This window comes from Pteropus medius, unplaced genomic scaffold (genome assembly GCF_902729225.1).
Source record: "Pteropus medius unplaced genomic scaffold, Ma_sr-lr_union100, whole genome shotgun sequence".
Lineage (NCBI taxonomy): Eukaryota > Metazoa > Chordata > Mammalia > Chiroptera > Pteropodidae > Pteropus > Pteropus medius.
Window position 1 is genome coordinate 2,864,619 of NW_024345479.1, and position 25,116 is coordinate 2,889,734.

Consider the following 25,116-nt stretch of genomic DNA (forward strand, 5'->3'; position numbering starts at 1 on the left):
GAACATGGATGTAGGCACGAAGTCATAAAATTTCTTCCAAAATGTAATTATTTATTTTTAAAACCATAAATTTCACAAGTAACTGAAAATATGGGTAATCTTTCTATCCTTATATTGTGCCCATTACCAATGGCATATATCATTGGTGAATAACTGTAATTGGCTGATTGTTTTCAGTGAATTAATTAGTTGTTTCAGCTTTGGATACAGACTAAAGAGCCTTGGCTTCATAAAAGACTTCACAGTAAGCTTGGTTAGAGACTATACCATGAAGATCTACACCCACTATAAGTAACTGCGTTACTTGGACCTCTCCAAAATACTGACACTTGCCATAATTACCTAGGTAAGGACATAGAGCTGCTATCTTGAAGAAAATTTTAGTTTGAAATGCAAAGTTATGCCAAAGAGTCAGAGGAATTTTTTACTGGGAAGTGTCACATCAAGAACTCCACAGATAACTGAAGATCATCCCTGAATGTATTAATGTTCAAAGCCATGCTTTTTGCATTAGTATACTTGTCAGATTACCTCTTTTTGTTATATACCACCATGTAGTATTGTATTTATTAATATTCCCTAAACACTTTAGGCAAATTATCACATATATGTTTGGGGTAAATTAATATTGTCATTTTCTCATAATGTGGCTGTTGGTGCCAAAAAAGTGTTCTGCAGTTGAGTTTTCATCATAAAATGTCATTTGGGAAAAGCAGAAAAGGGGACTACTGGTAAACTATTAAGAGTTCATTCCATGGGATTTTTGCTCTCAAAGATGTAGTTTCCAAAGATAACACATTCTAGAATTGTAGACTTTTTAAATGGAAAAGGTCATTAACAATTTTCTAATCCATCCTTCCATTTGTCAGAGATGAACAACTGAAGGCCTGAAAGGTTAAATGATTTATTGAAGGTCATATAATTTGTTGCCAAGAGAAAGCTTCTAGAACAGTGTTTTATTCTTGGCCAGAATTCTAAAGTGCAAGTTTTCCATTCTAACTGTGAAAGATAGCATACTGCCTCGATTTTATTTCTTTTAAAAACATGGAAATTGAACACAATATTGTGAATAAAAACTACTAAGTTCATATTTCTCCTTTGTTTATTTTTAAGTTAGAAAATCAAATGTAGAACCACTATGATGAATTTTTCAAAGGAATAGATACCACAGATTTGAGGCCCAAGTCTTCTCTGGATCCCAAAATATATGGTTTCTTCAACCCTATTTTAGAAAATGTTGAAAGTTTTTTTTCCAGAAAAGCAACATTTGACAATTTTTTAAAAACATTTATTTTAGGGCTGGAGAGAGATTTTTTCTCCCAAATAACAAGTAAGGTAAGTATAGCCAGCTTGTTTCAATAATTTATAATTCAGCCAGGCACAAAGAATGAGGACTATATAACCATTTCTCTCTTTAAATGAGAAACTGGGGCACAAATGATACGGGGTGGGGAAGACAAATCTTAAAAACGACAAGTTCTTTCTGACTAGAGACTAAAACAAGAGAAACCGCACAACCCCAGATTGTGCAATCTAAAAAGGCAGAGTGATAACGTGACCACTTACAGATAAAGAGAGACAACGTGCTCTTAGACTTAAAAGGGAACCTTCGTGTGAAAGGGAAAGGAAAGAACATTTTAGCATAATATGCAGTTGCATTTAGAACTAAGGAAAGGCTATCAAAATGAATTTTTGAGCAGTTCTCCATGGTAATTTTAATGAGTCTACATTGCAGCTCTCTGTGTTCTCAACACCCTCCAACTACAGCTCAAACCAGGCAGCATCTGCCATCCATGCCCATGAATTCCTGATGTCCAAGCCGAGTGCCTCTGCCTCTGAGCTCCAAAAGCCCCTTGCTTGACAGGGGTTAACCACATCCGGAAGGCTCTGGAAGAGGTCTGCTGGGCGGCAGGACTGCTGCAGTTGATAAGAGGCCTCTGGTTGGACTGGAGACCAGGAGCTGTGGGAAACCCAGAAACAAAAAGGCTCAGCAGCAAAGGTCTCAGCTCCTGTGTACTGGCCATGGACTAAAAAAAGAAATGGGAGTTCCTCTCTCTTTTCCACCAAACCCCATAGTTGGGAAAGAATGAACATCTTCCCTCAAAACCTCATTCCCAAGTAAATTTCATTTCCTATCTCATCCTCAAGTAAGAATGAGTCACTAATTAATTAATGCAACTATGCAAGCATAACTGTAAACCACTCCGCTGACATATAAACATGTGTTTTATCTTTAACTATCAGGAGAGAATGGACAACTTGAAGTTTGAGCACCTAAAACTGAAGAAAGAAACTAGGAAATTATAGTCCTTCCCACCATGCACACCACTCCCAGCCCATTCTACCTAAAAATCCTTCACATTGTGGGTTTTATTTTTCATTTAAAAAATCCTATTTTTAATTAGGTCACAAAGAAAGATATTGGCATTTCTTATTTTCAGAGTGGTCTGAGATATGCTATATCAGTGCATCTGAGAAAAAAAATAGGAAAACATGATCTCTTTTCATTTTATTTTTGAATCGATACCCGAAATAATGACCAGAAGCAACAATCCACCGGTGCGTCAGCAAGCAGGATGCTGGGCCAGTCAGCTTCATCCTTCCCCCCTGAGCTGTTCTCCTGCGGGCTCCTGCCGCAGCTGCAGGCCACTAGAGTAGGTAAATGATGTAGGACAGAATGACCAGGCCTATGATGGCAAAGAACATCAGGATGAAAATATCCAGCATTATGGAGTCCTTGGCAGAGGAGGCCTCTGGATTCCAGGGAAATGTGAGCTGTGAGCACGGAGCTTGCAGTCGGGAGAGAAATGGCTCCCTCCTCCCTCCACTGCTCGGCCCTCGATCTTTCCCCCCGCCCCCTTCCAGGGTCGGAAACTAAGGGATGCTGCAGCTCCATCGGCAGCTTACTTCCCTCCTCCCCATCACAGACCACAAACAACCAATCATAAAGCCCGGGAGCGGGTAACCAAGGAACTGCCCGATTTAGCAGAGGCAGAACTGAAGAGGCTCAATTTCTCCCCAGGAACCCAATCTCACCCCTTTGTATATAAGCCGAGTCTCGTGATATGGACACAGGAGATCTAATCTTTATCCAGAACCCTTAGGAATGAATTCTCTTGACTGCTTTTCTTCTTCATTTTTTCCTCTCACACATCCCTGGTAAATTATCTCAGGAAAATAATGATTGGGAGTTGGGTGGGCCATTGGCAAGGTCCCGTTATGGAGGGACATGGACAAAAGTCTCATGTGAGTCTTAGGTGGCATCTCTGGGGATGGAGCTAACACTTACGGGATTTCTATACTGTGGCAGATATTTCACACATGATGTAATTTCCAGTTCCCTACAGATCACTTGTAGATGAGGCTCAGAGATGGTCGAGAACTTGCCTAATGTTTCAATGGAAATGGCAGAGACGAAAATTCAAAACTAGGCTTGCACACTCCAGAGTTCATACTCTTTTCTCACCCCAGACCGGCCCACCCTGTTAGTCTGAAATGCCACTCAGCCCTACCTACACTACTCAGGTTGTGATGCATTTTGCTCAGATCACTTCATTTACAGTGTAAGTACCAGAGTCTCTCCTCCTTGTCTATTCTTGTCTCTTTGTGGTCATTACTCAGTCTTGTTCTCTTGTATCCTCTCCAGAGAGCTCCACATGGTGTTACACCAGAGAGGCACTAAAGAACTCTCAAGCTCATCCCTGTTCAGTAAATGTCTAGAAATGCAAATTTAAGTGGCTTCTTCTGAGGGAAAAGGAGAATTGATGTTTTGTTTTTTAAGCTAGGTAGTAGGTACTCAGGTATGTCTTGTGTTGCTTTTATGTCTTTTTCTAAGTCTTAATTATTTCCTATTAAATTTTAAAAATTCCCTGTGACATCTCGGAGGCCTAGTGTCCTTGGCTCCACCCCGAAATATTCTTTTGAAAGGCCTGGGGCTAAGGGTATTACTATGCCTCATCCTCAGCTAGATCTCAGGAACTTAGGTCACGGCTAGAAGGGAGTCTAGTAACTCCTCCCATTGGCCTGTCCCCAGGAGGCGGAGCAGGGAGTGGAGACTTGGCACCCATTGCCTCTTAAGCAGACTGACTACCCCCTAAAATTGCTCAGGTAAATGAAGCCTCCTGGGGGGAGGGGGCTGCAGCTCCCAGACAAAAGGTCAGGCCCACAGGAGGCAAGATTTGCCAATTCATTCCCTTCTAGTGGGAAAATGTTAGGAAGCCAGCTCCTTCAGAGGGGAAGCTGATGTCAGTATTGCCTTTAATTATCCCACCCAGTGCTGCCTCTGACACTCCCTACACTGCTAGGCGCTGCCGACAAGGGCTGTCATTCTCCTGATTGTCATTCCCCTCATTAGGAAAGCTCAGTTCAGGATCACCTCAGGAAAGCCCTTTTCCTCTCCAACCTACTGCTATCCCGAAGCCAGAAAATGCCTTCATTCTGAGCTCCAAGTGAGAAACGCTCCTCTCTACAAAACAGCCGGGCATGAGGCTGACTGGTGGCACCGAGCTGGGGCGAAAGGGTCTAGATTCTTTCTCTACCACTGCCCTCTTCCCAGCCCCACAGAAGAGAGGAGGCCACCTGGTCTTCCTGGCAGAGGTTAGACGCAGCGCACCTGGAGCAAAGAACAGAGTCCAGGAGATATTCAAATGAGACGTGCATAGGGCGTGGGCACAGAGTCTGCTGTGGCAAGGCAGCAGGGCATGAGACTGTGAGCACCACACTAGGGGTCCCAAGACCTCCAGCCCTGGACTGCCAGTCCCACGGTGCAACTTCCACTGCCTTTCTGGGTTTCAGGGAACCCCATCTGTAAAGCGGACATCATAGTAGTTACTTCTCTCACAGGTTGTTAATAAGATCAGAGAAAAAATGGGTTAACATCACATTTTTAAGGCATTGTAGACCGTTGTGGGTTGCTAGGCCACTTAGCAGATGGCTTCATCCCGTCTTGACTGTCCCAGTCTCTCCATCATTTCATTCCTCAGATATGTGCCAACCTCCTATTATGTGCAGAGAGCTAAAATTGTCCCTCGGCTGAGCCTATTAATTCAACAAGTATTTGTTGAGCAGCTATGAGACTGGCTCTGGACAGGCACTCGGGGTTTAAAGATGAATTAGGCCCATTACCTCCTGAGCCCACTGGCTAGTGGAGAGAAAGGTGCTTAGTGAGGGAAATCAGTAAGAGACTGGGAGCTCGGGCAAATATCTGGGAGTGTCACTAATCTGGAGAGACGGCTAAAGCCAGAAGCAGACTGGTGGGAAGTTCTCAACAAGGAAGGTGTCAAGGCAAATTGCTACTTTAAGCTGACAGCTTCCAAACTGGTCATTCTCTTCCCAAAGGATGGCAGGGCTCCCAGGAGAGAAGCAGGCCAATGCCCCTAAAAAGCTGGGACACACACATAGCAGCATCTCAGAGCCAGAGAGAAAACCAAGTCCGCAGGTAAAAATTATACTTTTATTTGAGTCACCAGAAGGATTCACTTATGGTCTAAGTCAAATGTTCAGAATCATAACAGAAGGATTCGATCCCAAGCACAAGCCCACAAGGGAGGGGACCAAAACAGACCAAGAAGAGACAACCACCCCATATAAAAAGATGAATGATGGCTTCACACACACAGATGAAATGTTTGGACAAAGGCAAATGTCACATGGTCATTTGTTTCTTTTTAAATACAGGTTTGTAGGGTGGTAATTTTTTCCCCCAAAAAAAAAAAAAAAAAAAAAGGCCCAAAAGTGCATATGTGAAGGTAAAAAAAGGCAAAATTTAAGCAACAGTTTTCCCTAGAAGGACATGAAGGAAACAGGAAGCAATATTGAAAAGAATCCACTTTTCTCACATTTGGGCTTCTTATATTATTGGTCCACTAACATTATATTCACATTCTAGCTCTGATGTATCTCCTTTCCTGGGATCAGATTGGCTAAAAGACCTCTGTGAACTGTAAAGAGACCAGGGACTCAGCCCAGCACTCAGGTTCTGTGCTCTTCTGGGGATGGAAGTTTCTGGAGGGGAACAAAGACTCCCAGCAGCCTCTGGGTCCCTCAGCACCAGTGTTGACAGCCCCTCCTCTCTCTGGGGGCATGTAAGAAAAGTTCCCCTATTTTTAGGATGGGAGGAGCAAAGGGCCCAACAGCAAGATTCCAGTGGCTGGCTTGCCTTGTTTTGGAAGTAAAATTAAGCTGAGTGAAAAGGCTGTTTCTTGCTCATCCCGCCCTCCCAACTGCAACTCCTTCAACAGGATGTGTCTCTGACCTTTGGTCCCAGAATCCATGTTGTGCTTTGAGATCACGAGGAAATGGAATGGACCAGTGCCTCCCCCAAGGCTCCCAAAATTGCTCCCTCATCCCCCAAATCACCCACAGAAGACCCTTCACCTGCCCTCACCTCAGCTGAAGACGAGCAGGGTTGGTCAGGCAGGGGCTCCTCCCCGGTCATTTCCCTTAGCTCTTTGATTAGGGGCAAATATTCTCAACTCAAAAGCAGTGAGGACTTGATTGATGACTATACCTGCAAGCCCCTCCCCCACACATATCAGATTATCAACTGTAAGACCTGAGTGGACTCAGGGTGACAAGAGAGCCCAGAGATGAATAAAGCCAGGCAAGGGTTGTCACAGCCACCAATGAGGGACAGAAGGGACTCGGAGATAGCACCATCTTTCCCTTCCTCATCCCGGGGTCCGTGCTTCCAGTTTTGTAGCTCTGGGACCGTCTTCCAATGCTTCAAGGGGGCTTTAGGTAAGCAAGGGGAAGGTCAAGGGGGAGAGCCCCCCAGAGTGAGGCACACACAGTGTGAGTGACGAAGGGTCCTCTGGCCCCTACTCTGCAGCCCAGGACAGAGATGGGGGAAGAGAATATGCCTAAAGCCATGAAGTCTTCCCCTTTACCCCTACCCCACCGATCCTCAACCATCTCGACTGTTGCCCAGCATAGTACAAAGGCAGGTAGGTAGGCTTCCTCTATATGAGGATAATAGGAAAGGAGGAATTTTCACTCCAAAGAAAACACAAGGAACTTTTCTACCTCAGGGTCCTTCCCTCTCAATGTGCATTTTGAGGAAAATATCAAAGATAGCTTTGCACACCCTCGGATAAGCCCGGACACCTGCCATACCCTGACCCTTCACTCACACTCATGCTCACACTAGACTGTCACAGACACTTACAGATATACATGCTTCCTGCCTCTATACCAAGTCCTGGAGATACAGAAGGTCTTGTGGCTTTGCAATTCTGGTCCATTTGGCAGCAGGCAGGAGGGAAGGCCATGGAAGGCTCGAGAAATCTTCCAGTGAGGAATAGGAAGAAGCCCACCCTGCCCAGATCTGAGCCTCAAAAGCCAAGAGGCCCGAGGCAGGCTTCCTTGCCCTACCTTTCAGGACCACGGCTTCCAGCCAAGGAGTCCCTGGAGGTTGGGGCTGGGAGTAAGTAAAAAGGACTGAGGGAGAGAACACCCTGTTCCCTTCCTTCCTGCAGCTGTCCTTAAAAGTAAGAAAGGCCAGAACTTGACCCAAGCCACACTTCCTGGGGAGCTCCTCGCCCACACCTGGTATGTGTGGGCAGGAGAGCAGAATCACAGTGTGAGGAGGAACACGTGTGGGGAGGACGAACGAACCCTAAAGCGGGAACTTTACCCCTCTTTTGTTGTCCTTGAGAGAGGGAGAGGGTGGTGAGGGGACCCCTCAGAGGGCCAGCAGTCCCATCTTTGAGAAGTAGGGGCAAAGCCCTCTCACTGGTGCCTACACAGTGGCAGCACGCCAACCCATCCCCATCCCAGGGGCAAGGGTGGTGGGGTACCACTCCCAGGAATGTATGGAGGCCCTCCCCTGGGAGTCCTGGGGGTCTGGGGCTCACCCCAGCCCTGGAATGTTCAGGTATGTGAAGAGGTGGGCGGGAGGGTCTGAGAGGGCAGAAAAGAGAGAAGGCAGAGGCCTGGGAGCTGACGGGTCTCCCATTCCAGACCAGCCCCACGGGCCTCGGCCTCCCCCAGAGAAGTCCACACCTATTCCATCCAGAGAGAAAACCAAGAAGTTGGTCAAGGGGAAAACCTGCCAGAGGAGGGAGGCCACGAAAAGTGGCAGAACAAGGCTTCAGTTGGCCAAAGAAGCTGGAGGAGGGTGGGAATAAACAAGCTGTCGCAGATTTAAAAAAACAAAGACACTGAAGGGTGGACAGGTCACGCCCAGGACGGATGCAATGCTATGGAATGCGCTGAAGACAGATGGGGCGGGAAGGCCCCTGATGGGCTCAGATGGCCTCCACGTAGTTGGCGGGCAGCATCCCGGTGTCGCCCGTGCGCTCCACGGTCCCATACATCCAGCCGTCGTCGATCTGCTGCACGTTGACGATGGTGTCTCCGTCCTGGAAGGAGACCTCGTCCTCATCAGCAGCGCTGTAGTCATAGACGGCACGGTACCGCTTCTGCAGGGGTGGGGGTACAGTCAGCCCAGGGCCTAGCTCCCTCAGGGCCTGAGCCTTTCTTCCTAGCTCTCTGGGACCCTGGAGCAGAGCTCAGGTGAGCAGTGAGCCACGGACAGCTGGGCTCTGCCACTAATTTTCTCACCTCAGTGTCTCATGTTCTGCAAGCAATCACCCTTTTCCAGTTTGGCATCTACTAAGGGGCAGGTACAAGACAGTTACAATAGTGCTGCCCCACCTCTCAGAACAGAAATGCAGTAAGGTCCAATGGACACGAGGCCAGTTAGTGTTTAAAAATATGGCATGCCCTGTACGCTGTTGTCTGTATTCTTATAAACACCAGTCTTTCTTCTTTTTTTGAAGCTATGATAAGTCTGGCTGGCTTCAATCCCAAGTTCAGGACAAAGACCTATTCTTAGGAGAAAAATCTCCAGGTGACACAAGAGAGTTCCATCAGGTTCCACTTTCCAACCTCAGCCAAAGTCTTATGCTTCAGCTCTAGGAAATGTCCAGTAAAAGCATATGAAATACAACTGTGGTTGCAGATGACAATAGGAGCTGGGGCCAAAGGTCAGGGAAAGCCAGGCCTCCTGGGTGTGGTTTCTAAGAACAATCTTGAGCTATGTCCTTCCCTAGGCCCACCCATCTCTGGCAGCCCCAGGCCTTAGGCCAATGACCTTCAACCCTTCCAGCTTCCATACTCACCCCGCCCCCACCTGGGGCGCTGCGCTGTATGGACACTGGGGCTGCAGGCTCCTTGTAGCCACCATAGGACTGGGCTGCCTGCTGCTGGGGCTGCTGGTAAACTGAAAGATGGGAGGAGACAGATCTCAGAAACTATCCTGCCAAACCCAGCCCCTGCCAGAGCCCCCTCCCTTTCTCCATGAAGCCCTTATCATGTATGTCCACCCCTACTTCTCAAAGACTTATGCCTGTGTGTGCACACTTGCAGGTGTTGCATATTCTACAGCAGGGGCTGAGTCTACCCCCATCACACTGAGGGCCCAGCACAGGCCCTGTCCCTGGTGGGGATGGGGGGGTGGTGGTGGTGGTGGTGTGTGTGTGTGTGTGTGAGTAAGCGAGTGAGTTATGAGGCTTCTCCCCGTCCTGTAGCTGGCCTAGTCTCAGATGCTCTACCCCCGCAGGCCTCACGTCTACCTGGGGCACTGGTAGGGATGTGGTGAGGCTGCTGCTGCTCCTGGGGCCGCCGGTAACTGCTGCTGTCCTGGGAATCTCGGCGCTCAGGCTCCATGCCCTCACCCCCGCTGGGGCCCATGCGGCTCTTCTCAAACTCCTCATGGTATTTTATCTGCAGGGGCAGAAAGTGCTGGGTAAAGGACCCACAGCAAACCGACCAAAACACTCTCTCATTGTCACCAAGATCCCGGGATGAGAGAGACCCCCCAAGGGCTTCAGGTAGAGTACTAGGTTCTCGTGGGGGACACAACCAGCTGTGTGCCCTTGAACAAGTTACTTAACCTTGCTAGGCCTCAGTCTCTACCTCTGTAAAATGGGTTGTTGGTATTTACCCCAGCTGTAGCTGGAGGATGCAATGAGATGATGGATGGAAAAAGGCCATGTTAACTAAAGCACCAGACAAATGCAAATGACTGTTTTTATGTGCCTGTGACAGGGACAGGGGGCTGCCTTGCTTCCACCTTGGTCAAAAGCAGCAATAGCAGCAACTCTGTTTATAGGTGCCGGGCACTGTGCTAGGTGTCCCACATCACAGCTCATCTGACCTTGTCAGCACCTACAAGGGGGTATATTACAGTCCCCATTCAACGGACAAGAAAGAAACTAAAGCACTGACAGGCAAAGCAAGTTGCCACAGATTCTGGGGCCTGTGCTCTTAACCAGTACGAGGTTCTGCCTCTTGTTGATGTGAGCAGCAGAAGCCGGATCCCAGCCTAGGGGGACAAGAAATGCTGGTATCTCCCTGAGGTCAGGTCCTTATCTTAGAGGTGGGTTCCTCCTCGGGTCAGGTTCCAAAAACAGGCAAAAAGAGGCAAAAAGAAATGACACCCCCCAGGCAGTCAGTAAGGGCTGGCTGAATTGAACACACCAAAACCCTGGAGACTTTCCAAAGCTGTGTTTCTTAAAATCTGGTCTTCAGACTGCTTCCAACCCACCTGAGCTGCTTCTTAGAATGCAGGTTCCAGGACCTTCCATAAAATCTACAAAAATCAGGGCTGGGGTTCTGAACTATACATTTTTATTTTTTATTTTTTCCTCACAGATTGCAAGGACCTTGTCAGCTTACAATCCTTTATTTTTTTATTTTTTACGCCTATAGCACCTGGTCTTCCTAGGTGATCTCCCATCCAAGTACTAACCAGACCCGACACTGCTTAGCTTCCAAGGTCAGACAGGATCGGGCTTGTTCAGGGTGGCATGGCCGTAGACTGAACTATGCATTTTTAAAAGCTCCCCAAGTGAGTCTGAAGCAGGCTCAAATTTGAGAACAGTGGTCTAGAGCAGAGGTTGGCAAACTATGGTCCAAAGGCCCATAGCCTGTTTGTTTCAGGGTCCGAGCTAAGAATGGTTTCTACATTTTTTAATGCTGAGAGGGATCAAGAGGAATAATATTTCGTGACACATGAAATTTCTATGAAATTCAAATTCCAGTATCCAGAAATAAAAGTTTTATTGGAAACCCGGCCACACCCATTTGTTTCTCTATTACCCATGGCTGCTTTCATGCTATCACCACAGAGCTGAGGAGCCGCAGCAGAGGCCATATGGCCCACAAAGCCTGAAATATTTACTCCCTGGCCCGTTACAGAAAAAGTCTGCTGACTTCTGCTTGCCCAAATACTTGGACTGCATACTCCCACTGATAAAATGTTTTAGCAAAATCCTCCCAAGTTAGGTCTATTTAATAAATTGCATACGATTATCACTTTATATATATGGAGTGCATATTTTAAACCTTACACAAAAAATATGAATAAAAAAGTAGCAGATGAAAAAGAGCGAGAGCCAAGGGTTCTAAGGTTTTCTCCCTATATTCTCAGCAGCATGTTGCCCATACCCCACCTTGAAGACCCCTGGTGGGGTCTATTCACTTTTCAGAGAGGAAACTGATGGGGAAGAGAGCAGCCAAGGAACGGTTTGAGTGTTCCAGGAGTGCTGGGCTGGCCTGGGGATTGGAGAGGAAGTGAGACAGAAAATGACAGAACAGCTACCGCTCACCCACAAAAACGCAGAAAGCAGGACACTAAGCAAAACTGGTCCTGTCCCAGGCAAGCCCAGGCCCTGAATTCTCTCCAGGCCTTGGACCACTTGACTGAAAGCTGTCTCTCACTGTTCACCAGGATCCTGCCCTGTGATTCTCCCAGGAGAAAATGGGGTGGTGGAGGAGGGACAGAGCAAGAAGTGGGGTAAAGCTTGCCCTGTGTTCTGAAGCAGAAAGAACCAGCGATCCTGTGCTCTGGAACCCCTGGCCGAGGCCTGTCTGGAGCTGCTGAGCCCAGGGCAGCCCCCTTTGGCCACCTACTCCCACTTTCTCTGCTGCCTTCTTTATCCACTCCTTGGCATCCACTTTGCAGGGAGGGTAAGAGTTAACACTTGGCCAGGAAGGGCTTACACATTAGTAGCTGGGCTACAGGTCTACGGGTATGGCCAAAGGTCTACAGGTATGGCCAAACTGGGAACACCTGCATCCTTCTGCTGGCTAAATGACAGTTACTCACTGCAGCCTGGAATGAGAGCACAGGATCGGCAGCAGCAAAGCCCAGGACAGGTCCAGTCTGGAGACAGAGCATGGCCCACTTAGGAGTTTAGGTCAGGACCAGCCCCTTCCTCTCCCTGCAAAATAGGCTGAGCCTATTCTAGCCAGTCTGGCCAAACTAAAAACCCATCAGATCTCCCAACTCCCACTATGAAGGGAACTCAGGAGTGAAGTTCTCAGACACAGAGCCAGTGCCCTGTGCTCAGATTCCTAAGGTAAGGGCAAAGGTAAGTCTCCTCCATTCCCACTCCTTCAGTGGCCCCCGTCCAGGGGCAGCTGGGGGGACAAAGAGAGGGGACACCCCTCCTGAGACCTCTAACCTCACAAGGCAAATGCCCTTCTGACTTTTGTCCTGGGGGTGGGAAAGTTCGGCTTCTCGTGTCTACTTTCTGTTAATGAAAAGAGGCCTGAGCAGGGGAGGGAGAGTGCATATATGGAGGCGGGCAGAGGTCTGTGCAGGCCCTGAGGGTGCCAAGAGATGGGCTGGGAGGACAGGTATCCCTGATGCTGGGGGCCCAGCTAACCTGGGCATAGCCCCCTCCTGTGGGTGTGACTATCTGCATTATTGAGGGGGTAACAGCACTCTAGGGAAGAGACTATGTCTGGTTTCTGCTCCTTCTCTGAGCCAAAGCCTGGTGCTATCCCCTATCAGAGTCCTACAGACTCAGTCTTTCTTCACGGGCTACAATGTCCCTCCCATGATTTACCCTTCGGAGATCATGAGCCCTTCACTTACTCATGTGACCTTGGGAGAGTCCCTTCCCCTCTGGGCCTCCTCAGTTTCCTCATCTGTAAATGAGACTGCGGTACCATCTGCTCCCAGGTGGTTCTGAGGCTCCTGACCAGATCTAGGAACCTAACCAAACTTTAGAGCTGAAAGCAAGTATATAATATGTATGTTTCCACAATGGCTGGTGGAACTGATCTTGCTCCTTAAAAAGCCACTACACGTGGACAAATATTTATAAAATGACCCAGGTGGATGGTGTAGTGGCAACCTGAAGACAAAAGAACCCTCGCTCCACCAATGTTGGTACCACCTGTTATTAAGAACCTTCACATTTGCTCAGCTCTTCATATTAGGTTCATAAAGGCTCTTTGCACATTGTCTCCCTTGGCCCTGATGACAATCACCCTAAAGAACAAGTTGGACAGGTACACCTACACCTTAATTCCCACTTTACGGAAGAAGAAAATGAAGCTCAGAAGTTAAATGGCTTCCCGAGGCAGAGGGGCTGAGGCTGGTGACACAAGGACAAATTCACAGCTAGACAGGACCTTCCTAAGGGCAGGCATGGAGCAGGGCGACCACATGCCCAAGTCTGCCCCTAATTCTGGTTCATGTCTTCTGGAATAAATCTGAATAGCACCCCTTTCCCTCTCAAAAGAGATGATAATCATAAGGTCACCCTAATTTTGAGAAAAGAAGATGCCAGGCATGTGAACTCAGGAGAGGCAGCACAGAGCGGGTAACAGACTGAACAGAGTAAGGCTGCAACTCTTTTCTGCCTGGGCCCACCTGGATGAAATTTCGACACTCTCAACTTCCTCCCCTTCCCCTCCCCAGCAAATAAGGAAACTGTGCTATTACTTTGCTGACCGACCTAATAGTATGAGAAGCAAATAGGCACATTAAAGGGTGTGAGCAAATCCAAAAGGAGAAGAAACATTTTCCAGACTCCAAGGGCCTGGATGATTCCTGCTTCAAGCTCAGCAAAGTTCTGATCTCCTAAAAGCCCTGAATAGGGGTTACCATAAGCCCAGAAATGTCAGCGGATCCCCAGCTTAACTGTCCTGGGCGCCTGTGGAAAGACACCATGCTCACACGGTGCGCATGACATCTAGGTGTACTTGGGTTGAGAGGCCAGGCCTAAGGACCCTCCCCATTCATCCAGGCCCCTGTTAGCCAGGCCTAAAGGATGACTAGTTGAGGGTCCATTCCAAAGCTAAAGAAAATACACTGCTGGTTGATGTTCTCTTTTTTCTGAAACCCGTTCTCCTGATTGTGGCGAAAAATAAAGGTCTGACTCCACACATTGCTCTCACATGATTCTACATCATGGCTAACGAGGGAACATCAGGCTTTGAATGGAATAATCAACTCACTAGCCAGGGTCTATTTTTATAACATCTCCCATTTGCTGAGGGCCTATTTTGTGCCCTTATATGCTTTATTCATTTCCTTTTCTCAGCCAGCGCATGAAAAATGTATCATCATCCCCGTTTTACAGATGGGGAAACCAAGGCTCAAGAGATGGTTATGAGGTAGGTAAGTCGGAATTCCAGTTCTAACATCATATCCTCAATTCTCAACCACCACTCAATACTGTTCCCTGTTAGAGACTAACAACATTTTGTTTTTAAAACAAATGGAAATCTGTGTTCAGTCTCAGAAAAAAATGAGATACCACTACAGACCAACAAAATGGTTGAGACAAACAAGTCTAAGGACATAGAGCAATGGGAACTCTCATCACTGCTGGCAAGAGGGTAAATCGGTAGTGACTCGGAAAATTGCTCAGCGTTATCTGATAAGGATTCCTCATCTTGAAGGAATATACACTCTAAGACCCAGCAGTTCCACTCTATACTAATGCTAAGAAATATGCATGAGGATGTCTATATGTGTGGAAACAATCCAAATGTCCATCAACACCAGAATCAGTAAAATGCAGTATAAGCACAAAATGGAATACTATACAGCAACAAAAAATGAACTACAGCTACACGCAAACATGTAGAGGAATCTTTAAACCCAATGGTGCTCAAAGGCAGAGAGAAATAAAAGAATACACGCTATATGTACAAAATCAGCATTTTAAAAAAAAGTGTTCAGAAATGCATAGTTATATATTAAAATTATAAAGAATAGCGCACACTTTCAAAAATTAAACTGCAGCGTTGTCCAACAAACCTGCCTTCAAAGACATTTGACTCTGGGGCTGGAATTTTGTTTGACTTCACTATTTACTGATTCAGACTCTTTAAGGTTCTTTAAGGTTCAGACTCTTAAAAACTGAAGCTAACCTATGGAATATAAACTAATTATTTTTGACTGAGAGAAATGCAAAGGATTTCTGCTTATAGCAAGAATATCTCCAAAGTTTATGGTTTTATAGTCCTGTAGGACAGGGGTCCCCAAACCCCAGGCCACAGACCAGTACCAGTACCGGTCTGCAGCCTGTTAGGAACTGGGCTGCACAGCAGGAGGTGAGCGGCAGGCAAGCGAGCAAAACCTTATCTATTTGCAGCTGCTCCCCAGGGCTAGCATCACTGCCTCAGCTCCACCTCAGATTATTAGGCATTAGATTCTCATAGAAGCACTGGTCCCTGGTGCCAAAAAGGTTGGGGCCCACTGCTGTAGGACATTAACCAGTTCTATATATAATTATATCCAGCACTTTCTTTCACTGACTAGGCATCACTTCTGTCTGTCTTACCCTCCATCCTCTAGCTGGTTCCTCATAACTGAGTTAAGCTCACTACATGAGTTTTTAACACCTTGAAAACTCTGTTTTGATAGGGGTGTAGTCATGCTTCTTGACTTGCATGGTGAGGAGTTAACACAGAGGAGTTTACTGTTACTGGGTGTTATATTTCAAAGAAAAAGAAAAAGTTAAAAGACACAAAATTGTATACAGGAAATCAATATATAAGTAAATATGCAGGTAAGTAAAAGCAAAGTTTCTCCACTTGAAGGCAGTGGCTCCCACAAAGGGGCCTCAGTTAAGTTTCCCATCCATTACAGCCATCAGCGCTCATGACCAAAGGCCAGGATTCTGAAAGGATAAACTATCCCATTGCATGTGGCCTTGGCCTCTCAACCCTTTATATTCCTTAAATGAAGACACAATCACTCACCAGAGATGTATAACTTACTAGTATCTTGCCTCAAAATTTCCTACACAGTCTCTGTACTAGACAATGGCCCAACTTTTCATCCAAACTTTACTTCATGTTCCTTTAACCACAATGTAGAAAGCAAACAGGTGTGCCTTTAAAATGATAATAATGAACAGAGTTTAGCAAATGCCAAGCTCTTGACATTTTCCTCGCAACCACCTTTTACGGTAGGGCCTATGGTCTACATTTTTATGATGAGGAAACCGAGGCTCAGCGAGGTGAGCCCAGCCTTTGAATGATAAAAGCTGAGATTCTGCTCTCACTGGCTGTTCCCACCTCACCATCCTGCCTCTCAGCAGGATAGATGACAGAATGCACACATCCGAAGTGTTTAAACACCACTTAGGGAGACTAGACCCTTGTTTTTAAAATGTTCTCGCTGGTAAACCCTCTAGTCAGCAGCATATTCCTCCAGGGAGGTTAATCTTCAGCTCTGCAAGACGGTCTGATCTCTGAAAATAGCTAGGAGTCACTGGGTGATAACCTGGCAACTGAGGGACAAGCTATATACAGGAACACTATTTTGGATGCAAAACAAAACGTGTGGCTCTAAATACCATCTTTCCCAAAACTCTTCTGGAGATGGGACAGGTTAACAATAGCTCTAAGCATAATTTTAAGTTCCCCTGGAATTGTGGGGTGTGGCCAGGCCTGGCACCCTCTGACTTAGGACTTGGTAAAGTTTTTTCAGACTCTTAGGTGATGGTTCTCAGACTTCAGTGAGCATCACGGTAACCTGGAAAATGTGTTTAAAATGCTGGTTCCTGGGCCATACTCTCAGAGATGCTGATTTAGACAGCCCAGGGAGGAGGCCTACAAGCCTGCATTTTCAATAAACCTTCCCCAGTGATTCTAATACAGTTGTTGGGAGGCCCACATCTGACAGACTCTAATTGCATTCACTAAAACCGAGAGTCTTCCAGCTCTGTGGTCACAACTCACAGGTTCCAGCTAAAGCTGCAAAAGCAGAACCAGGTCAGGTTCAAGTCACCTCCCCCACCTCAGAGCAGAGGACAAACAGCTAATTACAGCTCTGTGGTTAAGGATAAGATGGTTATCTCCTTAGGTGTGGATGTCTTGGCCACAGTGAGCTCTGTTACCAGGACTCCTCAGACGGTAACACCTCCAGTAACTGGTGGGTGGGGGAGGGAAGAAGAATGGGTGCCACAGGCTGGGTGTGGAATATTCTCGAAGCCTTTCGGAAAGGGACACACGTCTCTCCCCATCCCAAACCCACAGGCTGGAAGCAATAAGTAAATGTGTTGAGGGGTTGGAATTATAGATGGGAAGCAAGTGTCCATGATAAAAGACAAGAGTCTTCACTATGAAAAGCCACAGAGGTTGAAGAGTCAAATTCCAGCTTTGTGAGCCATTCCGGCTTTTCCCCATTACCCAAGGCGTCCCCCTTCCTTCCCCTTTCTTCATGGTGAGCTCTAAGACACCCACCTTCTTTCTCCTTCTTTACCTTTGGCCACGCCCCGGCTTGTAAAAAAGCAACTAAGACAGGCTTTTTGGGGGATGGGGGTGGGATTAGAGTCCTGGGAGGCACACCCTCCCAGCCCAAGGGAAGCCCTCATTGTGTGAAACCACAAATTTCAAACTGCAGGTCGACAACCTAGTTGTGAAACCCATTCAGTTAAGTCTGCAACCAGCATCTTTACAAAATAAAACAGAGGAGAAATATCTGAGTGTCCTCCAGTAGTAAAGCCTCTTTCATGAGATTTTCGATTCTGTTTTCTCTCTAAATAAACAAGCAGGCCTGTCTGGTGGGTCATGGTGTGAAATGTATTTCATTTGTAGGTTGCAGTCAAAGTCTGAAAGCTACCGTCTTGGGAATGGCTGGTTCTCCCAGCTTGGGCCTGGCTTCTGAAAGCCACTTGAGCCACTGTTGGAGCCCACTCTAAGCACAGCCCGACTAACCTCTAGGAGCATCTGCCAAGCAGGCCAGGTAGAGGGATGGGGAGCCCAGGGGTAAATACCAGTTGGGCCACCTGAAACCCAGGCCCTCCACAGCCTCTATCCCCAGTCACTCAGCCCAGAGCAACAGTGGTCAACTCGCTGACCCCGTCTCATTCCAGACATGAAGACAACTGCTTGCCTTGTGCTCCATCTGTAGGACATCCTGGCCCAGATGGCTGGACTTCTCTGCAGCTCTGTGCCCCAAGACTCCATGCATGGGTCTACAGCCCACATTCTGTACTGTGGCTCACAGCAGCACCCCACCCCCACATGCCCAAAGCCCTCTCGGCAGCCTCCCCACAAGCCCAGAGCCATATACACAGGCTGCTGGTCTACAGCTCGGCCAAGCAGGCAACTGAGGCCTGTCCCCTGGCCACAGGTCCCATGGGGCCTGCTAATCCACCACCCACTCTCTACCTCCAGCCCTGCCACAGCCAGACACTGCAGACCCTCCTAGCCCTGGGAGGGCCTAGGCCAGGGCTTGCAGAGCCAGCAGGCAAAGCCGGCTGGGGTTTTTACACAGGAAGGAAGAACAAGCCAAGGTGGGGGAGGAAGCTGAGGGAGGGCGGAAATGACTGCAATGTCAGCACCCAAAGGCAGACAAGGAGGAGGCTTGCCCCTCCCCACCCCTGCCATCCAGTTTTGACCTTTGCGCTCAGACAAAACAGCTTGTCTGGACCCTAACACCCACCATAGCCAAGAAAAAAAAACCCACGAAATTTCAGAGAGAGTGGGGGTGACTGAGCACGTAGGCCCTCCCTGAACACCCTACAGCCACCACCAAAAGTACAGCTCTTTAAAGGCAGAAATTCTATGTGGGCAAAAGGTGGCCAAAGGAGTCTGGGGCGCACAAAGAAACGGTATCTGGGAACCCCAAACCCTTCCCTTCTCTCTGTTCGAGCAGGCGTCAGCCAGGCCCTGGGGCCTCATTCATGTCTATCGGAGGGGCAGGGAGAGAATGCGAAGGAACGAAGGAACGCAGCAGGTGGGTGTGAGGACCACGGGGGCAGGGAAGCTTACATTACTGATCTGGTCCTGGGTCTTCTTGATTCTCTGGAGTTCAGGGGTGTCTGCCACTACGCTGAAGCCTTTGCCCTTGTTCTTCTCAAACTCCTCCTTGTAGCGCACCTGGAGGACCAAAGCAGGAGAAAGACTAGGGTCAAGCCATGGGGAGAAGAGAGAGGACCCCAGCCTGTGTCCGCCTCTGAGGCAGCAATCAGCCAGGAGAGAGATCCTGGCCAAGAATCCTCTTGTAGTGGCATCTACCCCCATGACCCAACTCAAAGCAGAAGCCTTAACCAAAAAGTATTAGACTAATGACAATCCATTAATATGTATTCAGTGCATTCGGAGTGCCAAGTGCTTTACAGGAGCTATCTCATTTAAACCTTACCATATATACTATTATTAGCTCCATCTTACAGATAAAGAAACTGAGCCACAGAGAGGCATAGTCCCATGCCCAAGGTCACACAGCTTAGCAGCAAATGTCCAGAGTCACCAAGAAAAGCTACAAAGCCTCATCTGCCCGGCCTCATTTGCCTGACTCCTTATCCTTCACTGCTGGTCCATCTTGCCTGAAAGCTGTAGGAAGAAGGTTCTGCCCAAGGCTCTGAAGTCTGCCCCAGCCTTCACCCTAGTCAGGATGTGGCCCTACCTGCCAAGAGCTCAGGGGAGTTTTTAGTGACCAGCTGTGTGAGGGCTGTGCCAAGGGACAAAGATAGCGCCCAGAAAGGAGGGCGGAGAGACAGCCACTCAAGAGACTCAATCAATGAGTCTTTGACAGGCCCTGGCAGCTTCCTGGAGCCTGCCAGGCCAGCTTCTGAGGTCAATGCCATGGGAGGGGATGAAACTGGTAGGGGACAGACAGCACTTTGGAACAGGGTTCTAAGCTCCAGGGAAGAATCCCACCTGCCCTCCTATTCTGAGAATTCCATGGAAACTTGAATAGCAGAGAGACTCAAGTCAGATAGCAGAAAGGACTTCCTAAACACAAGGAATTGAAATATGAGGATCATCTTGTCCTTCTCTAGCAGGTTTAAAGAACAGAATGCAAGCTGGAAATGTCCATGACACAGAAAACTGTTCCTTGGCTTCCAGAGACTTCGCTGTCCACCTCAGCAGCCAGCTGTTCCAAACCCCACCAGCTGCCTGGATTTCCTCCATGGGGGCTGCACTGTCCTAGAAGCAGTTCAGCCCAGGACACAAGGCCCAGGACCTTGGGAGTTTCCAGGATGACAAGTTCAGACAGCTCCCAGGCATGGAATCATCAAACTGCAGTGCCGAGCTGCACTACGACCCAACCGATGACACACAACATGTATATAGCCATGGCCACACCTGTCAGTTCCTCTGTACACTGCCCAGGGGTCAGGGGTCTTTGTTCATCCCCTAGAGCCCTATGGGGGGCTCATCCATCCATGGGCTTCTTCCTAAAAGTTTCCAGAACCTCCTTTGTTTTGATCCAGACTGAAAACAAAGGCCTGGACATGCTAGTTCCCATCAGACCAGAAATTAACAGTGAATACAGGTACTAACACACCCCAAGGGCCCAGAGCTGCCCAGCATCAGCCCATCCAGGAAGACTTAGGCCAGCATGGTGACTCTTAGTGCTGGCGGGGAGGGGAGGAGGCGGGGGTTGCCCTCTGGGAAAGGGGCATCAGGGCAGATAAGGCACTTAAGAGTCAGAAAAATGTAGCTCCAGATACAGAAGCTCCAAATCCAAGGCCTCTAACCTCAATTTCCTTACCTATAAAAGTACTGTCATGGGAATCACGGGGAGGGGGCTTCCCATCAACAAGAATAGGCAAAGAGCCAGAGGGAGCTGGTACTAACACAGGCTCAGTCTCCCGAATGCTAAATGATCTTGGGCAAATGACTTAACCTCTTGAGCCTCAGTTTACAAATCTGTACAATGGGGATCATAAAACAAACCATTCCAATCAATGGCACAGATTACAGACACTGGCTCTAAAGCAGTCATCACAGCATAGAGCACACAGCAGGACTCACCATGTACTGATAATGGTGGTTGTGAAAGTGCTTTGTCAACACTAAAGTGCTGAACAAATGCTAGTCCCCTACTCCTTCCTCTACTTCCTGGCCTGGCAAGGGTCAGGCCCCTAATCCAGGGGAATAATTGCCATGGCGACAATGCGATGACATCAGCGGGTTCCCAGGCTCGGGAACTACCTCTCCCTCCCTACTAGAGAAGGATAATTCATTTCACTCCTGGCACAGGGAGCCCAGAGAGGGTAGGGCTGGGGTGGAGTGGGGACCAAGAAAAGAAACAGTCCAGGGCTCAGCACCATTTTGCTGTGTGTCCCTAGGCACGTCAGCCCCCCTCTCTGGGTCCGCTGAGAGGGGCTGGCTAGCTGATCTCTAAAAGCCCTCCCAGCTTTGGAGTTTGTGACCATATTTAAGCACCCGCAGGCCTGACTATGGAGAATCAAGGTAGGGAAGAAGATTCTCTGAGAAACTGTTTGTGCTGGAGTAGGTGACAGGTAAAAAGTAGAGACCCAGGATTATAGGGAGGGCCCTGCCTAGAATCCTTCCATCAGGGCTCATCACCCGAGCAGGAGCGTTTACCCTCATCTGGGATAGCTCGCCAGGTTGTGTATGGGGAGTATCTCTGAGGAAGGAAAAGACCTGCCCAAGGTCACTCAACCCAGTTGTTAGGAGGGGTCAGAGTGCAATTCCGTGCTATGGTGGATGACTCTATGCCCAGGAGCCTGGGCCTCCCATTCTGGGAACTTCCCAGACAGGGCCAGGACAGATGCCTGAGGCTCCTCAAGCCCAAACAACCACAGCCCATGGAATTCTACTTGTTACATGCAGATTTACTAAATATTCTCCCAGAATCTCTCTTATCCCAACAAACAGTAGATACAAATGAATGTTTGTTGAGTAAATGATAAATGAATTGAATGTAGACACAAATCTCCAAACAAACAGGCAGTACGATTTGGAAAATAACTGCCTTGTTGATCCAACATAAAAGGAAAGATCATGACTTAAAAAAATATATTGAAAAAAATACAATACCAACAATTTTCACTTTATGCACCTATTATGTGCTGGACCCACATACTATGTAACCCACCTACTTCTAACAAGAAAGCAAGCAAATTTGAAATTAGACACATGCAGATGAGGCTCAGAGAGCTAATGAAAAAGGTCAATGCTGGAAGTTATTAACAGGTCACTGTGTCTATGCCTCAGCTTCATCATGCCCAAGTTCTATTTCTTCTCCAGAATAGCGATAGCAAACATTTATTGAGTGCTAACTCTATGCCAGAAACCGTTCTAAATCTTTGATACATACTAACATCTTCACAACCATCTTTGGAGAGAGGTAATTCCCATTTTACAGATGAAGGCACTCGGGCTCAGAAAGGTTAAATAACTTGCCCAAGGTCACACAGCTAATAGTGGCAGATCTAGGATTCGACCTTTGGCTAGCCAGCTTAGGTAAGAGTGACACACAGGTAGGCTGTCTGTAAATCACAGGATCCAAGATAAGAGAGTCGGAGCCCTGTCCCAGGGCAGGCATGGGGCTCTCCCGTCCCCTGTGGCAAGTCCCATGCCATGCTGGGATTACACAGCACTGTGACAATAAGGGAAAAAATGAAAGAGACATTCCCTTCACACTTCAGCCTGGGCTCAGGGGGCCACACAGACATTCCCAGCTCAGCAGCCCCCGCCCTCCAAAGATGTTGCCTCTACTCAATCTGGGGTGAGGGGTGGGAGACCTTCTGTGTAGGAGGGAGTGCTGGGGTCCAGCTGCCAGTTCCCTTCCTCAGCCAGGCCTGGGAGGACCACCCAGAAGGTCATTTCTGGTCAGCTCTGTGGTTACCTCCCCCACAGGGGAGGCTCCAGGTGTCCCAGACACCCAAAGTACTACTTGGGGCACAGTCTGGAGACGGGAAACAAAATTGAAATAGCACAGGCAGCTTCCCGGAGACTGAGAAGGGCTGATACACCAATACAGGCCCAGGATGGGGCCCTGGAAAGAGAATAGCTGACACCCTGGTGGGGTGGGGCATGGTAGACACAGGAGGCTCCCACTTCCCTTCCAGCCAGCCACAGGCAGCTAGAGTCAGCCCTGCCCCCACAGCAGCCACAGGAACCAGAACCTGTCACCACCCCCAGGCAAGGCCAGCTCAGCCCTTCCAAGCCTCAGAGCAGCAGGCCCAGCCCCCGACCTCTAGGCAACTGGGGTTTGCTGTCCCCATTTTATCGGGGTAAAAAAAGCCATGAGAGGAAAGCGGCCAGGCTCAGACCACACAGCTGGGGAAGTGGAGGCGAGACAGAACTAGGCCTGCAAAGAGGGCAAGTCCTGTCTCTACCCTCTGCCTGCCCTAACCCTCAGCCCCCAGAAGCCCAACGACAGGAGATGAGAGGTATGTTCTCATGCAAAGCCCTAACTCCCCAGGTTTACACCCCTCATAGCAAAAAGAGGGTGAGCTTGAGTCCTTCAGCTCCATCTTCCTCCCTGCCTCCCAGCCCAGCTCTAAGCCTCTCGAAGTTATGTCTGTGGAACCAAAAGCCCACATCAGAATCACCAGGACAGTCAAAATGCAGATTCCTGGGCCCCACCCAAGGAGATTTGGGTGGGGATTTGGGTGGGGCCTAGGAATCTGCCTTCTAACAAGTTCCCTCATTCATCCCCCCTGGTGACTGATATACCCTGCAGGCTGACAGCATGGGGCTGGCGGACTGCAGAACTGCTAAGTGCAAAGGGCTTGAAATCTGCATCTGGGCAAGTGGCATGGCCTCTCTAAATCTTGGTGTCCCCCCCCATCTGTACAATAGGGATAATAAAAGCCCTTTCTTCCTCACCTGGTTGTGAGGATTAAATGAGGTCAGGGCCTGGCCCTCAGTGAGGACCTACTGGAGACTGACTGCTTTTCTCATGATTTCCCCAGCCTGCCTGAGTCAGGAGCCCGGGAACTCAGATGATGACCCAAAAGGGACCCCGAGGGAGGAAGGGTACCCCTTAGGGATCGAGTTCCAGAGGCAAAAAGAGCTGCAGCCAAGCTTTTGTGGGACCAACAAAGGCTGAGGGAATTATCCCAGTTTGAATTTCTCCCGAGAATATGGGCATGTGTGTATGTGTGTATTTGTGTGTCTCCCTTGCCTCTGAGTGTGTACACACACTCCCACACCTCTGGATCTGCACCTTTCTAAAGACCCGCTGTCCCTCGCCCCCCGCCCCTCTTCCTCCAGGTCCCTCTGGTGGAGCTCCCACCACTTGAGGTTCCGACTGCCCCTCTTAAGCTATGAGTTGAGTATAAGTCACCCCACAATGCTCTGGCCTGCCCGCCCCATGATGCCCCATCCACCTCTGGCCCTGGTGGGCTCCCCACAGGATGAGGAGTCTGGAGAGTAGTAGTCAGGGCCTGGGTATGGTCTGGCCAGAATCTTCTCTGTGCAGACCAGGCCGAGGGCCTAGCACTGTCTCAACCCTTCTCCCTGCCAATGGGGCCACCCAGCCCTCAACTGGCAGAGGTGTGGTGTCCTCGCCGGCTCCCCTAGCAACTGCAGCTTTCCTCTCAGAAGAGCGGAGGCCAGGCTGGCAGATGTGAGCTGCTGCCAAGGGACAAACCAGCTTCCTCCACTTGCTCCCCATCACTGTGGGCCCCACGCAGGCTGCACATTGTCAAGGTCATTATACTCCAGAATGAAGAAACCAGAGCCCAGATACTGAAACTTCATTTACCCTGTATGTTCACAGGCAAAGGCCGGCGCCTCTCTCAGCCTTGGTTTCCTCATCTGACCCCCAGAGTAAGGTCAAGGATAAATGAGGTGAAGTAACCCAAAGTTACTTGCTAAGCTACAAAAGTCTTCACTAGCATAAGGAACTATTGGGTTTATTATGAAGACCGAGATAGTTCTCCTTAGGAAGTTGAGCAGAGAATCAGAAAGAACGAGTCTCAAGAGTTAAAACAAACCACCATTCAAAGTCATCAGCGTTTATTTCCTCTTCAATAAAGTGGGAACAATCCCGCCAACTGCACAGGGCTATTGTGAGGACTGAATGAGTTAATACGCCCAGAGCATTAAGCACTTGAAATACAGGCTGTTAATATTGTTGTTACCTCT

At 48.5% G+C, this 25,116-nt stretch overlaps 1 protein-coding gene and 1 pseudogene across 2 annotated transcripts in view; both read right to left on the reverse strand.

The window, feature by feature from the left end:
* Positions 1 to 5,430: 5,430 nt before the first annotated feature.
* LASP1 (LIM and SH3 protein 1) overlaps positions 5,431 to 25,116 on the reverse strand; it is a 36,544-nt gene continuing 16,858 nt past the window's right edge. For both annotated transcript variants that reach the window (XM_039873641.1, XM_039873642.1), the window contains exons 4-7: positions 19,033 to 19,140; positions 9,576 to 9,726; positions 9,123 to 9,223; positions 5,431 to 8,420 (exon numbers count right to left, since the gene is read on the reverse strand). In XM_039873641.1, coding sequence (XP_039729575.1) covers positions 8,247 to 8,420; positions 9,123 to 9,223; positions 9,576 to 9,726; positions 19,033 to 19,140 — 534 coding nt within the window. In that variant the 3' untranslated portion in view covers positions 5,431 to 8,246. The remainder of the gene's footprint in view (positions 8,421 to 9,122; positions 9,224 to 9,575; positions 9,727 to 19,032; positions 19,141 to 25,116) is intronic.
* On the reverse strand, positions 10,705 to 10,823 carry LOC120611368 (uncharacterized; annotated as a pseudogene).